This window comes from Ylistrum balloti, unplaced genomic scaffold (genome assembly GCF_031769215.1).
Source record: "Ylistrum balloti isolate Yb309-2 unplaced genomic scaffold, AGI_CSIRO_Ybal_v1 Utg371104, whole genome shotgun sequence".
Lineage (NCBI taxonomy): Eukaryota > Metazoa > Mollusca > Bivalvia > Pectinida > Pectinidae > Ylistrum > Ylistrum balloti.
The window spans coordinates 795,066-811,757 of NW_026782608.1; the positions used below are offsets into that span (position 1 = coordinate 795,066).

Below are 16,692 nucleotides of genomic sequence, written 5' to 3' on the forward strand. Positions count from 1 at the left end.
AGTAGACGTTTCGTTCCAAATTTGTGCTAAATCATTCCTCTATACTACATTAATAAGATCTGAATTCCAGACTTAACGGAGCGAATGACAAAATGAGATGAAAGCGTCCTAAGTTACTGCCAGGTATACAGTATACTGAAATATCAACCAACCTCCTGGGTCATCCACATGCATAAAGACAAGGTCTTCTTCCATGTCCATCACAGAATAAAACTGAAAGACAGAAATCATAGCAGAAATTTTATTGCATATAATCTTATAACAATTTGTTACTTGCTACTTATAGGATCTTAAATGAGTTTTCATTTTGCATCAGATTTTATGTTTTGGAAATTAAAATTACATGCCAGTATTCACCTATACCAACATAAAGAGAGTCAAAAAAATTAATCCCCAGACTCTTCAGCCCAAACTGACAAAAGTACAGAATATTTCACTGGTGAAAATAAACAACTGTACTACTAAATTTAAGTATTGGGACTATAAAAGACCTACCATATCCGAGTCCAATGTTGGAAGCTGTGCCTCAAACCAAGTGGTGCCTCCGTCTGGGGATACCTTCATAATACGTGCATTGGACTGCAATACAATAATAACACAATCAATTTTCATCTGGAACTGTTAATTTCCACAATTCTTCAGTCCTCAAAAGCTTGATTTTAATTATTTCAGTCTATAAACATGTTTTCTGTTTCAACAGATTAACACAAGAAGGGCCATCAGATACAGGTTATGCTCCCCAAATGGGAAAAAATTTAAGTACAAAAAATAACAACAAAATTAAGGGCAAGAAGAGAGTTATGATTCTTCTGCACTGTCCTCCTCCTTTTTGAGAACAATCTACCTGTTAAGTGTCCTATTGAAACCTCTTATAGTTTTAGTGTAATGCTCCAGACAAAATTTAAGTATGAAAAATAACAAAGGGCAATATCTCCTAAATCTTGCAAAAAAGAGTGATGGTTCCAATGCACTGCACTTCTCCTTGTTGAAATCTATCTACCTATGAAGTTTTATGTTGATACCTCTAATAGTGTTTGGGTTATGCTCCAGACAAAGTTATTACGGACAGACAAAGTGGCAACAATATGATCTCCCTTCGGCATCGGGGAGCACAAAAACAATGCAAACAGACATTTGTTTGTTGTTTTGATTGTCATGTTTATCCTCTTGGAACAACCAGGAGTTTTCTTTACCTCACTTGTAAACCAAACTGAGGTCCACAATCAAAAGCAATTGGGGTAAAGACTCTTGTCTAAGGATACAAACTGCCTGAACCAGGACCTTTTAAAACTTTCCCTTTTAGATTCATTTCTTCAAAAGATATATTCATGACATGTACAATACAGTTTACTTTATAATGAAACATCTCTAACCACCTGAACTTGAGAATTATAATAACAACTGAATTACTTGTAATCACTAAATATATAGGCACCTTATAAATCAATATCAAGTTGACCTACACCATTAATTTTCAAGGTGTAGGATATTTATATTGTTGTTCCACAAAAAATATGTGGGATTGGAATAAACAAGCTGATTTAAGACAAAAAAGGGTGTTGCTGGTTTTTGCATAAGACAGAGGAGTTTAACTGCAGTTTAAGAGCGTTAAGGCTGGGATTTATTAACAAAGCCAGTAAAAATAGGAATCCAGATTAGACAAGGGCCAAATAAAGCAGGTAACAGTAACAGCTTTTTGAATGTTTAGACTATATTCTGTTAAAGGATTAACATTCTAATTAAAAAGAAAAAATGACAATTTATACTTTTCCAAATTTTTAAAAACTTTGAATGTATTAGATTCAATGTGGTATTTGGCACTTTACAATATTCCATAGCTGTACACTATAAAAAAACGGGCAGTAATGTTACTGGGGGCTGACAAAGGGATGACATAACTACATAAAGCTCCACTCGATAACAGCTGTAAAACTATTCAAAATGGTAGGTAAGGAATCACTCTTTTATACAGGGCAAAATTGTGGTACAATCCAATGCCCTGGGGGAGCCCAAAGGAGAGGCAATGTTTAGGGGGAGGGAGGCTGCCAAGGTCAAACAAAGGTGGATATTTATCTACCAAATCAGCATCCCAAAAGGACTGCTGCTGCTGTTCCTGCAAATGTTTAAAAGAAAATTCTTTTTATAAGTCTTCCAATATCAACATCAAACAGTTGCCCATCACATCAGTTTCTGATATTGTAACACAATATTGTTCTGGTAAATGCATCCTTTTTCTAATTTTCATTTATCAGTAATTCACCATAATAAAGTTTAAAGTGAAGAAATTCTAACTAAATCTCTAACATAATCTTTGTATCATCAGCATTCAGCAGTCAATTACAGTAGTGCCCTTGGCTGTGTGAGTTGTATACCCAGGGATCTTGTTTTGAATCTGTCCTATATTGTGACTTTATGTAGATGAAAATACACAAACAAATCACATTCTGACAGTCAATGTCAACTGCAGATGTGCGGAAGATTTTCAAGAAATCTAGAAACTCAAAATCCAGTGAAATTTCACATTTTTCACAAATAATTTGATAAAAATATTACAAACCTATCATGTCTTGATTTCTTTTGTACATCTACCTATCCACTGCTTCAATATAGTTTGGTTGCCAAGGTACTACTGTACCAAGCTTAACTTGTTAATGTAAATACTGATAGCAGAGTTACACTTCGGTCTTGTATCAAAACAGAATAACCAAATATTACTGCTTAGTGATCAATGATTTCTGTAAGAATTATTTTATTAATTCAAATACATGATAGTCATATTCCAACCATACTGACAGAAATATCAAATGCATTCCAAAGTTATCACCAAGAGAAGAAATCAATACACAAGTACCCTCACCTGTCCAACATGAATTAGAACAGAGGCATACAGGAATTTCCCCTGATGTCCAAATGATACCACATTCTTCATGATGGGCTTCCAGGTTTTACCAGCATCTGTTGATTTCCTTAGTTCATATATGACTTGGTAAACTGTGTATAGAGAAAGAATAAGATGCGTTCATGGCATGCAGTGTAACATTTTATTGAATCAACCATTTCCTCATCATTTTTTCCCTAAGTAGGGACAGATTTATTCATATAAATGATGCATTATTTTTAAATAAACTTACAAGCAGCGAAAAATGGATGAGTTTTTTCAGGATCAACTGATGCATAGATGGTTTCACCAGGCTCTGAAGAGTAACTTCCCCTAAACAAAAAAGATTTTTTAATCAGCTTAACCTTGTACCAGATTAATGTGTATACAAAAAAATTCTAATCTCTAAAACTAGATGTGACAGAGTTGAAATATTCTGCATAAATTTGTATAGAAAGTTCAAAGCATATTCATTTATCTATTATAAAGTAAAATATGTTTAATGACATGACATGATGGAAACATATACTTATACTCAATATTTCTGGATCAATAATAAACATCCTCAGTCTACGAACCACTTAAATGATTCCACATAGTCTGCTACTTTAGACCAAGTCTTCCCATTATCTGTACTTATGTATAGGTTCTGAAAATTGAAAAAAAACAAGTTGTTTTTACATACAATAATTATTATTGTACAGCAACCAAAAGAAAGATTTTGTTGTATAGTGTTACAATGTAACAAAGTTGTACTTGTAATCGTCAATGAGTTGTTGTATATTGTTACAATGTAACAAGGTTTTACTTGTAATGGACAATGAGTTGTTGTATAGTGTTACAATGTAACAAAGTTGTACTTGTAATCGACAATGAGTTGTTATCTATTGTTACAATGTAACAAGGTTTTACTTGTAATCCGACAATGAGTTGTTGTATATTGTTACAATGTAACAAGGTTTTACTTGTAATGGACAATGAGTTGTTGTATATTGTTATAATAAAACAAGATTTTACTTGTAATCGACAATGAGTTGTTGTATATTGTTATAATGTAACATAGTTGTACTTGTAATCGACAATGAGTTGTTGTATATTGTTATAATGTAACAAAGTTGTACTTGTAATCGACAATGAGTTGTTGTATATTGTTATAATGTAACATAGTTGTACTTGTAATCGACAATGAGTTGTTGTATATTGTTATAATGTAACATAGTTGTACTTGTAATCGACAATGAGTTGTTGTATATTGTTATAATGTAACATAGTTGTACTTGTAATCGACAATGAGTTGTTGTATATTGTTATAATACAACAAGGTTTTACTTGTAATCGTCAATGAGTTGTTGTATATTGTTACAATGTAACAAAGTTTTACTTGTAATGGACAATGAGTTGTTGTATATTGTTATAATACAACAAGGTTTTACTTGTAATCGACAATGAGTGGACATGCAGTGCTAGTTACTTACTGTTTTCATAAAAGAATTTGTTAGAAATACTCTTTTTTGGACTTATTTATTACATTAGAACCATTAATGATAATTAATACCTTTGTGATATTTTTAATGTCTGTAACAAAAGATCAATATTTTCCTTCCAATCAGTGTTAAGTACACGTACATTATAACTGTGATGTAAGAAAGGAATGTATGTTTTTTAAACATGACTTAAAACTACAACTTGAACAAGAACAAGAAGCCTAGCAGCCTTGACGGTCACCTGAGATAAGCAATATTGGGTATAAAGGCTAAAAGGATAAGTAGCTTTCAAGTGTCATGAAACAGAAATTGTGACATTGATGATAGTAAGCAAGTGTCAATACATGCATACCATCAAAACTGTCATCCTATACTAATAAATCTTACAAAGTTATATCCATTGGGAAATAAACAGTGTTATGCTCAAAAATGCATTTTTCTAATAAAAGTTATGGTAAAATTAACATCCTATCCAGGAAGAATTCTGAGACCCATTTTGGTAATTAAAGCACCTTACGATACTTCCATCCAGCATATAACTCTACCATATTGAGAAGATTTTTGAAATCTGAATCAATTAATCACTTTTTGCCCCACCCATTGGCCCCAACCATAAGCCCCTAGGGGACAGCCAGGATCAATATGTACATACCATCTAGCCATCATCATTTGCTCATAACTCTTACCAAATTTGAAATATTTCTATTGGAAATTAAACAAATTATGCTAATTTTCCTATATAAACTATAGTTAACTTTACCCCTCCCCATGTGGAAATGTCGCACCCTGGGGACAGGAAATTCACAATTTCGGTACCTTAAGATGCTTCCATCCTCCAAGAGCATTTGGTTCTATCATATCTTAGTGTTAAAGGAAGATTTTTTAAATCTGAGTCAATTTGACCCTTTTGTACCTTAGGTCCCTGTGGGGATGGGACCGTGTAATTCACTATTTTGGTTCATCTTACACCAGGGAAGGTTTCTGCAAAATTTCATGGAAATCTGTTCTTGGGATTTTGATCAGAAGTTAAAAAGGTTAAATTGTTTAGGGAAACATGACGCCAGACAAAGGTGCTCACAACAGGTCAACATGACATGTAGTCTCAGGTGACCTAAAAAGCACTAGTACATACAATACATAAACATAAAAGATACAGTTATGTGCTGAACAGGTGACACAACAGAGAATATTTCATCCTCACAATTAGCCATGTGCCAAGGAGCTAGCATTTTCTCTAACAGACACAATAACTGGTACTCTACAAACATATAGGTATACGTTGTACATGTGTATACTGTTACAAATGTGCACCACAAAAAAGTCATGCTGCAAGCATGTACAAAGGTCTGGTACAGGAATACTGGTATGCTCACTGGATGACCTACCCTCTCTTTTCTGTTAGTGGAATACCACTATTGGAGTCAGCAGTTCATCAACCCATCGCTATGATTCATGCTAGATCAGGCTGCATCCTTTTTACATTACCAAAATAACCTAGCAACAAGCTATGGTCATGATACCATTCTCTCTCCATATACATGCATCCCAATGTACAGTGCCAGGTCACTAAGTACAGTGATGGCGGGAAATACAGGCTATACAACATTAACACAAAGTTCTCAAAGAGTTCATTCTATATTAAATAATAAAACAAGTGATAAAAAGAATTGTTTACACAGGATAACTGTTTTATATTACAGGAAGTTACACAGGAATAAAAGCATTGTTAACTGAAGTAATGCTCAATTTCCAGGAGTTATCAAACTTTGCAGGGTTATCTTTGAATGAACTCTTGGAGTACATACAATGGTGACAAGACAGTTTTAACAAGGCTAGAATACTAACAAACATACCATTAACTGCTTATTCTTTCCCTAAAATGTACCAAAGTACCATCTGTCAGTAATTAATACATCTGTCAGCAATTAGTACATCTGTCAGTAATTAGTACACCTGTCATGTCAGTAATTAGTACACCTGTCAGTAATTAGTACACCTGTCAGTAATTAGTACATCTGTCAGTAATCAGTACATCTGTCAGTAATCAGTACATCTGTCAGTAATTAGTACATCTGTCAGTAATTAATACATCTGTCAGTAATTAGTACATCTGTCAGTAATTAGTACATCTGTCAGTAATTAGTACACCTGTCAGTACATCTGTCAGTAATTAGTACATCTGTCAGTAATTAGTACATCTGTCAGTAATTAGTACACAAACTGTACGGCCTTCTCAACAGATAATTCTTAAGATTCTTGTACCTTGGTAAATCAATACAATAAAATATGAATAATAATGTCATAAGATAGAACACTTTCCCTTACTCTGTGAGAAATCAAAGATAAATGAGAATCCCATGATTAATTTTACTTTTTATATGGGCAGCACTCATCTTACATGTTACAATATCTGATTGCTTATTAATAAAAATAAATAATATGTATTATTGTATTTCAACTTATGTTTAAACTATTTATTTTGTAATTCATTTACTGTAAAAACCTTTTTTCCCCACAACTCAAATTTTCAGTTTCACCAAAATCTTCATTCAAAAGGGATGTATTTTTCACAAAGTCATGTAAGGGACTACACCTCTTCTTTCACACGGGCAGTTATTCTGAATGTTCACTTTTTTTTTCACAGATTTACTCCATGAAAATAGTGAAAAATAAAACTCCTTAAAAAATAATAACACTTACAGTATTTCCACCTTTTTTTAAATCCTTATTTACATACTTCTATACACTTCAATTTTATGTATTGCATAAAGATTATAAGGACTTCACATTCATTCTAAACCTGATTCTACAATAACATCAAAGTGACAGATCAGTATATTGATTTGGTGCATTGCACTCTTTCCCAATAATTCCTATGTTATCAACAAGTATTTCGCTGATCACATCACCCAGCCACTACCATTGTTATGTGAGAATCAACACAGCTGCAAACTGCTGTGACACACTGAGCAGGTTACACCAGATGTTACCTTATGATAACCAATAACATTCTATGTAATCATTTATCCTATAAGTCGCTAGTGAAACAGATGCTTACTTATCTGATATTTATAGAAACCAGATCGTTATTAAAATGCTTTTATATTGGTACAAAGAAAGAACATTTTACAAAATCAACATTTAAAAAAAAAGAAACATTATTCACACAAGAGGCCCATGGGCCTTAACGGTCATCTGACAAAAAGCAAGCCAAACTCTAACAACAGTGAGTCTGCCGTTAAAAACAGTGAGCTTTATTCATTTGAATAAACTTGGTAGCCCTTCCTCCCAGCATCCTACAAATTTGGTAGCATGTCATCCCAGCATCCTAGAGGTCCATTATCAGCACTCTTGGACTTTTGCTTATTGAAGAGAAGTTGTTTGTATATTTTAACATATTTGACCCCTGTGGCCTAGAAAGTGGGTTGAGGTCATTCATTTGAACAAACTTGGTAGCATGTCATCCATGCATCCTACAGGTCCATTATCAGCACTCTTGGACTTTTGCTTATTGAGAAGAAGTTGTTTGTATATTTTAATATATTTGACCCCTGTGACCTTGAAAGTGGGTCAAGGTCATCAATTTGAACAAACTTTGTAGGGCTTCATGCCAGCATGCTATGGGCCAAGTATTTGAGGAGAAGTTTTTTTAATCAAAAGTTTACAGACGACGCACAGCGGACGACAATGGCCAAAGCATGATGGCTATAGGTCATCTGGACCCTTCCGGTCAGATGACCTAAAAATGCACATTATTTTTATACCTTTGAAATAAGCATTTAGTTCAGTTACAAAGATTATTTTGGGTGATAAATTAATGAATCCTGTCAGAAGATTTATCACCATTAAGCAAACATCTCATGTTGAGACTCCAGAACATTACACAAGTCAAAATGATCCTTTAATGAGATTTACAAACTTAAAACAAAGCAACAGGTAGCAGGTAGCCATTAATAAAATTCACATAGTGTTCAAATGCTACACATATCTCCCAACAATAATCAGTTGTAGGTGTTTTAAAGGTAAATGTAAATAGAACCAGTATATTATGTTAACATAGATACTTTATTCTCTCACACATACTATTGACACCAGATGAATGTACTCCACTGCTACATGTATGTTTGTATGGTGAAAGTAGTGTTAAACCACAGGAAAACATCTACATATTGCATATAATGCTTGTAATAAACAGATATAAATATAACACTGCATAGCAAAATTGTTTTCAAAATTTTGCATAAAGGTTGAACTCTCTCTTAAAATTTTGATTTAAATATGCAGGCATTTGAAGATCATTTGTTTTAAGGCAAGTATATGCAAGGTGTAGAACCTCAGGAGAGCCAAATTTGATTTCAGAAAAGGTCAATTTATTCTTTATACATGTGTTGCGAACATCATATTCAACTGAACCAGCTCAAGGAGATCCAAACACCAACAAGAAAATCAGTTATGTTACACATAGTTTGTTTAGTTTAGATCTAGTTTCTGATTATTTCAGCTAAGGACGAAGTGACCTTGATGTTAGAAATTTAGGTCAGAAAGCAGTAAACATTATACAATCAGTTCGTCTTATGTACATTTATCTACCTAACCTTCTGCAGAAGTAATGACCAGGAAATGAATATGACCATAAATCTCTGGGATCTTGAACTCATTAAAATTTGGCTTTGGTTGGTTGAAAGATGGGTGATAAGCTTTTCACCTCCATAAGTTTTCCTATCGCTAGGCATTGTTTTGGGTAAAGATCAGTGTTATGTACCTACTGTTAACACAGAATATTGTACAGTTTCTGTTGATGAAGCAGATACCTGTGTACATATCCTTCCTAAATAGTGTACTTACACAACATGTTATCCTTCACTTGAAGGGGAAACATGATAACAAGGTGATGTGTAGCACCAATACATATATATATATATATATCCCTTAAAATCATGCAGAGTTTATCTCTGAAACCAGATAACTGATTATAAAATCAAGATTCCCATGCTATATCACCAGTGTGGGAACTTACGTTACTGCCGTAAATCACTTCCTTGACAATAAGGTAGTCTTCGTACTGTGACCGGGAGTGAAAGGTGATTTCATTACTTAGAAGGAAGGGCAGTGTGATGGTCTGGAATGTCAAACCTCCATCCTCTGTGATGAACAAGATGGAGGATTTCTCTGTGTTCTCACCCACCAGGTATAGCTGAAACACAGGAAGAATCGTCAGGTCAAATGAATCCTGTTAACTGGTCTCCAGTTAGATACAAATATACATAAACGTCGGGATACTTATCAAGCCTGGACCTACTCTCTCATCAATTTGTATGGTAATTACTAAGGTATCGCTGATATCAAGTAAATGGCATTCTACTGCTTGCCCCTCTGATATACATGTAACATTAAATATTCATATCAAATCCATCAAGTCCAACAAAATACAAAGCACCACTTTGTAATCTGGTGTGGCTAAAAAGACCATATACAAAGGATAAAAAAATATGATGATTCAGAAGAAAGAAAAATTACATTTTATACCAAATTGAAAATGAAAGAACTGAAAAAAATCTTGAAAGTAGCATTTCTGCACCCTTGAAATACCTTGTTTGGATTGTGTGGATTCCTTTGTAGGCCATTGTGCTTTCTCACTTTTGCATTCTCTAATTTATCCACTTTAGTAAAAGTTTTACCATAATCAGTGCTGAAATAAATGATCATAATATACATGTCAACAAAAACTTGGCAACCTTTTTTGTAAAACATATGAAGTGAATAACAAAGTTGTCTGAAGTTGGAAACCATTTAATGGGAGAGAAAAAAATTACATTTCTATCTTTGCATATTCACTTATCACAGTTTTTTTCACAATACTTTACCTGGTTTCATAGCACTTGTCTACTTATCTTGTGTCATTATGTGGGCCATTCTGATGTATATCATACATACCTTTTGTACACGTGAGAAGAGTCGGTAAGGCCATCTGAAGTCACATGTGATGTTACAACCATTACACCCTGCATAGCAGATCAAAACAACAGCACTAGATTAAAATGCATATATATATAAACAGCTGAAAACAGAATGTGAACATGTACAGGTACACAATTTCATACTTTACAATACACGTCAAATGTTGTGGGACTCAAACCCCAGCGAAGTGTAGGCTCTCAATCCCTTCCACTTATGGACACAGTTGAAATGCAGCTGAAACACCAACTCGCACCAGTGCCAACTATGTGTGGAGGCGATGGGGATAAGCAAGACAAAGGACTTGTCTAACTTACAATCATACTGTAGAGCATGTGTGTTACATGTGGCTCTGGGTGTTTTAGTGGGTTACAAAACAACGTTTCAGTTTGCAATACATAGTACTTTTGGCTCTGACAGCAGAAACTCAAGTACTATTACGTTTAAGGACAATCACAGAGAATTACTATCATTATGTCATGTCTTAAACTATAAATCCTTGAATTACCACCTTCGGATTTGTGTTATTTATAGCGACGCCATACTTGGTCATGATGTTGAGTTGCCCCCCTTGATAAGTCTTTTGATTATACAAATTAACGTGGTTGGCTCACAAATTTTATCAAAGAATCATATTCCATCTACTACGTTTATGCCAATGTCAGGAGTGTTGCAGAGATGACAAAGTATACTGAATATAAACAATTTTACAATGGACTAAGATTATACTTCCATGATTTACAAGTACCTACTACGAACTCAGCTTCGTGCATCAGGGACACGTTTTGCTGATGTGTATGTGGAAGGTTTTTTTTAACTAAGTTTGAAAAAAATTCAGAATGGACTTATTCAACACAAAAAGGCTTATACTTTTCAAAACAGGCAGAGATGGTTTAGCATTATTTCAAAAACCCAATTTTGCCAGATGAAACAAAAATTTCTTTTGATCAAATCATCACATCACATTATTTTGTCATGTATAACAAAGCAAGAACATGTTTGTTTATGCAAACCAGGACACAAGTAATCTTGAAACTTACCCCCTTTTCTCCAGCCCATGCTAATGCCATACTAGTGCTTGAATCAGTATCAAAAACTTTCTGAAAGAATAAAGATTATATAACATTGAAAATTACACATGTGTCAGATTTTTCCATAAAAAACAAGTCTTCAAAGAGTTAGATACCACATATTTTTATGTGTATGAGCTTTAACTTAAATTATTTAAAAATCAAGGTCAACTCGTTTGTCAAAACTTTTTAGTCATTAATCAATTATCTCAGTCTAAAAGGACCATATACACCATGAAAATAAGCTGTATTTGAGGTCTAACAGTTATATATATTTGTAGGTGTCATTCAACAGCTAGAGTAATTTAAGGACTGCCTTCCATGAATGCAATGTGAATACTTATTAATATTACTTATAATAGAAAAAACCTTACCTATATGTGTGTCAGATTGGAAATGTTAATTCTCTCTTTACTAAATATATGTTGAACCACTGATAATAATTAAGAGATAAATTGTTTTGATAACATTATCATTGCTGGTTTTCAGGATACACAACCCTGCCAACAGCAAGTGGGTCATTTTGAATATGTTGGAGCTACAATCTAGATATTACATGTTTAATCATCACTGGTATTTGTCAATATGAAATTCATTTCCAATAAATGGTACATCTCTATATAAAGTACAGGCCAACATGTGTTACAGACCAATAAAGGTGTTTGGAAGGTAACTTCATGGTTCGTCGGTCAAAGAATATATATATATATATATATATATCAAATTCTCCATATTATAGCAGAATTTGAAATTTACTGTAAACCCTTTCATGTCATCATTGGTCTGACAAACATTTATTGGCCTGTGGTTACACTTAGTAGCTATCAACTGCAATTGTACTTAGCATATGGGCCTGTCTTTATTGGAGCAAATAAGAAACAGGAAGAAGATAGAGAGAAGGATGGTAGACCTACATTTTTTATATTGTTTACCTCACTTTTCGAATCGATCACTTTTACTCGTATGATTTATCACGTAAAAGAATTAAACAACATTAGTGACACATCGCGTTTTCAAATAAAGCGTCACATTATAACTTTCGAACTAGATGTATACTCTGTATCAAATCTGAAAGTGATGGCTGTCTGATGTAGGCCTAGTGTAGTCCATTGCTCATGTGATCATTGGACAAATCGATAACATCACATAAACAATGATAAACAGAGTATTGATGATGTTGTCATTTTAAAAAAAAGTCAATTTAGAAATTAATCACTTTTTCTTCCATCCGAACGTTTTTGGACAGGATGTCTTGCAGAAAGTTGTTTTCTTGCTCCGTGCATTTCGCATCGATACTTCGTCTATTCCTGTCTGAAGATCTTCTGGACCTTGACAATGGATCCTCTGGTTCAAGTTCATCAGACATTTCAAATTTATGCACATTTAGCGCACCTTCGACCACTAGAAGGTACACAATAACAAACTGACAACATACAGTTGACAATTTGATCGCCATGTTGGTGATGTTGTTTCACGTGAGGTATCTGCGCCACCTATCAACAAACTACTAATGAAGAGTTGTCTACCCTTACACCTTACTTGTCTCAATATTATGGTTGGCTATAGATTGTACACTGCTATAAAAAGCTAATTCTCTTTCATTCACGGAAACAGCGACCAAGTTATTTATCCAAATTATATAAACACTATATTAATTGATTATATAAGGTTCATTATATCTTTAAATAAGATGTCTTGATTTATTTCATGAAATATCTTAAAATACAATGTATAAAGTGCAGCAAATATTGTAAAACATATTTTTATGAACTGTGCTGATTTGTTACATGAAAGAAAGAAATTACATTATTGTAGGTATATGACCTGCTCAATAATCTGTAGAAATTTTCAATCAAGATGATTTTGGTATATTTGTATTTTTGCTTGGTGGTAATCCATTTACAAGGAAAATGAGTGGCCAGATATATATGGTTTAATCAGAGATGTATATAACACGTGATATATACCCAATATAAGGCTCACTATGTCCAGAAAATTGTGTCTATTTATCAGGAAAAAGAAAACATTTAAAGCAAATAAGTACATCAACTTTAGTTAAATATATGTTTTTTTGAGATTGTGCAAATAAATATAGTTTGTGTATCCATAATTGTAATGTTTTATACTTTTATCGTGTCACAATATATATTGATTTGTAAATGTCAAAGTTTTCTGCAGAAAAAAAACTCCTTTCATTCATAGATACTATATACTATACTATATAATATACTATACTATATTTGATAGTTATATGGAATATATATCATTTCTTTAAATAAAACTTTTTTTTCATTAAAATATATATTATATAGGATATTTTGCAAAGTACAATATGTTAGATATCTCATAAAATGATTAAGATATTTTTGAAATATATTTAATTAATTTAAATTTTGGTACTTAATAAATTTGTTTGGTCAAGTTTTATCAAATGCAGCCAATTTGACAACCACAGAAATTAAATATCATGATCTTTACAAGTATTCTACATCATGATCTTGACAAGTATTCTACACTATGACCTTGACAAGTATTCTACACCATGACCTTGACAAGTATTCTACACCATGACCTTGACAAGTATTCTACACCATGACCTTGACAAGTATTCTACACCATGACCTTGACAAGTATTCTACATCATGACATTGACAAGTATTCTACACCATGACCTTGAGAAGTATTCTACACTATGACCTTGACAAGTATTCTACACCATGACCTTGACAAGTATTCTACACCATGACAATGTTTAGTATACACTATAGCCTAAACAAGTGTATACTACAAAATGACCTTGGCATACACAACTTTTTCAGTGACCTTGACAAGTATGTATATAACTCTATGATCTTAAATATAAGTGACTACACAATGACCTTGATAAATATACAATGCAAAGACCTTTATAAGTATACTACATTATGACTTGATCAGTATACTATTCCATAGCAACTTTGATACGTAAGTATGCAACACCATGACCTACACAAGTATATGCCACTTTTTTACATTTGTATATTGATGATAATCTTAATTTGCATTAATAAAGATTTTAAAAATTTGAAAGTAATTACACTGTGGCATGGATTAACCATTATAAATGTGACATACAGTAGTTCCGATTTCAGACAATCTGAAAACTCATTGAAACCAAGAATACACCACTCATTAGCAAAATTCTGATGTTAAAATCAAGCCTTTTTTCTTCTGGCAGGAATCAAACCCAGTTCTCTGGCATGATAATCGACTGGCTCTACCAACTGAGCCAGAGAAGCATGCTCCCTCAGCTGAGTAACAGAGACCATATTTAAGACTATATACAAGCCACACCAACCCACTCCTATTACACTAGTAAAATTCCTTTCAGTCCATCTGTTTTTTGTACTTTGTTCAATTTCCTCACTAATCCTCCATTCAGTAACATTTTTACATATAACTTCCTGTCTACAATGAAACAAAGCCCTGTGTAATGTTACATTGACATCATTTCCTGTCTCCTGTTACAGAATAAAACAACTACCTGTCTACTGGTACATTGTAGCCATAACTTACTGTCTGCTGTTAGTGTGCAACACAGTATCCTACTTGTCTTTAGACAGAATTACCTGTCTACTATTACAAAATTAAACAACTTCCTGCCTACTTTTAGAGTGTGAAATTACTTCTTGTCTACTGTAACAGTGTGACATAACGTCCTGCTGTCTACTGTAACAGTGTGACATAACGTCCTGCTGTCTACTGTATCAGTGTGACATAACGTCCTGCTGTCTACTGTATCAGTGTGACATAACATCCTGCTGTCTACTGTAACAGTGTGATATAACGTCCTGCTGTCTACTGTAACAGTGTGAAATTACTTCTTGTCTACTGTAACAGTGTGACATAACGTCCTGCTGTCTACTGTAACAGTGTGAAATTACTTCTTGTCTACTGTATCAGTGTGACATAACATCCTGCTGTCTACTGTATCAGTGTGACATAACATCCTGCTGTCTACAGTCACAGTGTGACATAACCTCCTGCTGTCTACTGTAACAGTGTGACATAACCTCCTGCTGTCTACTGTAACAGTGTGACATAACGTCCTGCTGTCTACTGTAACAGTGTGACATAACGTCCTGCAGTGTGACATAACGTCCTGCTGTCTACTGTAACAGTGTGACATAACTTCCTGCTGTCTACTGTAACAGTGTGATATAACGTCCTGCTTTTACTGTAACAGTGTGACATAACGTCCTGCTGTCTACTGTAACAGTGTGACATAATGTCCTGCAGTGTGACATAACGTCCTGCTGTCTACTGTAACAGTGTGACATAACGTCCTGCTGTCTACTGTAACAGTGTGACATAACGTCCTGCTGTCTACTGTAACAGTGTGACATAACCTCCTGCTGTCTACTGTAACAGTGTGACATAACATCCTGCTGTCTACTGTAACAGTGTGACATAACTTCCTGTCTACTGTCATAGAAAGACATCATTTCCTGTCTACTTGTAGTGTGTAACTTAACTCCATTCTTCCTGTCACAATGTGAAATAATCTATTAATTGTTACAGTACGAAATAACTTCCTGTCTTTCGCCACATTTTGACATAACTTCCTGTCTACTGCCTCATTTTGACATAAATTCCTGTCTACTGCCACATTTTGACATAAATTCCTGTATATTGTGAAAGTGTGACATTACTTCCTGCCTACTGTTTAAGAGTAACATCCCACCTATTGTTACAGTGTGGCAAAACTCTCTGTAACTGTGTGTCATCTGTATGCCTGCTGTTTGAGTGTGAGATAATATCTTGTCTACTGTTAATGTGTGGAACAGCATCCAGCCTACTGTTACAGTGTGACATAAATCCATGTCTACTGTTTCAGTATGGAATAACTTCCTGTTTATTGTTGAAGCGCAAAATAACTTCCTGCCCAATGTTGTATTTCATGTGTGACATAACACTGTATCTAATGTTAGTGTAACATAACTTCCTGTTTATTGTTACAGTTTGACATAACTTCCTGTTTATTGTTACAGATTGACATAACTTCCTGTTTATTGTTACAGATTGACACAACTTCCTGTTTATTGTTACAGTTTGACATAACTTCCTGTTTATTGTTACAGATTGACATAACTTCCTGTTTATTGTTACAGTTTGACATAACTTCCTGTTTATTGTTACAGATTGACATAACTTCCTGTTTATTGTTACAGATTGACATAACTTCCTGTTTATTGTTACAGATTGACACAACTTCCTGTTTATTGTTACAGTTTGACATAACTTCCTGTTTATTGTTACAGATTGA

General features: G+C 33.8%; 1 protein-coding gene across 1 annotated transcript in view; it reads right to left on the reverse strand.

Annotated features, from left to right (window-relative positions):
* The window catches only part of LOC132560694 (sortilin-like), a 32,800-nt gene extending 19,957 nt beyond the window's left edge, over positions 1-12,843 (reverse strand). The window contains exons 1-12 of the mRNA XM_060225363.1: positions 12,604-12,843; positions 11,358-11,417; positions 10,297-10,364; positions 9,952-10,051; positions 9,380-9,556; positions 6,216-6,236; positions 3,457-3,527; positions 3,132-3,211; positions 2,858-2,991; positions 2,078-2,113; positions 496-579; positions 153-213 (exon numbers count right to left, since the gene is read on the reverse strand). Coding sequence (XP_060081346.1) covers positions 153-213; positions 496-579; positions 2,078-2,113; positions 2,858-2,991; positions 3,132-3,211; positions 3,457-3,527; positions 6,216-6,236; positions 9,380-9,556; positions 9,952-10,051; positions 10,297-10,364; positions 11,358-11,417; positions 12,604-12,843 — 1,132 coding nt within the window. The remainder of the gene's footprint in view (positions 1-152; positions 214-495; positions 580-2,077; positions 2,114-2,857; positions 2,992-3,131; positions 3,212-3,456; positions 3,528-6,215; positions 6,237-9,379; positions 9,557-9,951; positions 10,052-10,296; positions 10,365-11,357; positions 11,418-12,603) is intronic.
* Positions 12,844-16,692: the final 3,849 nt, after the last annotated feature.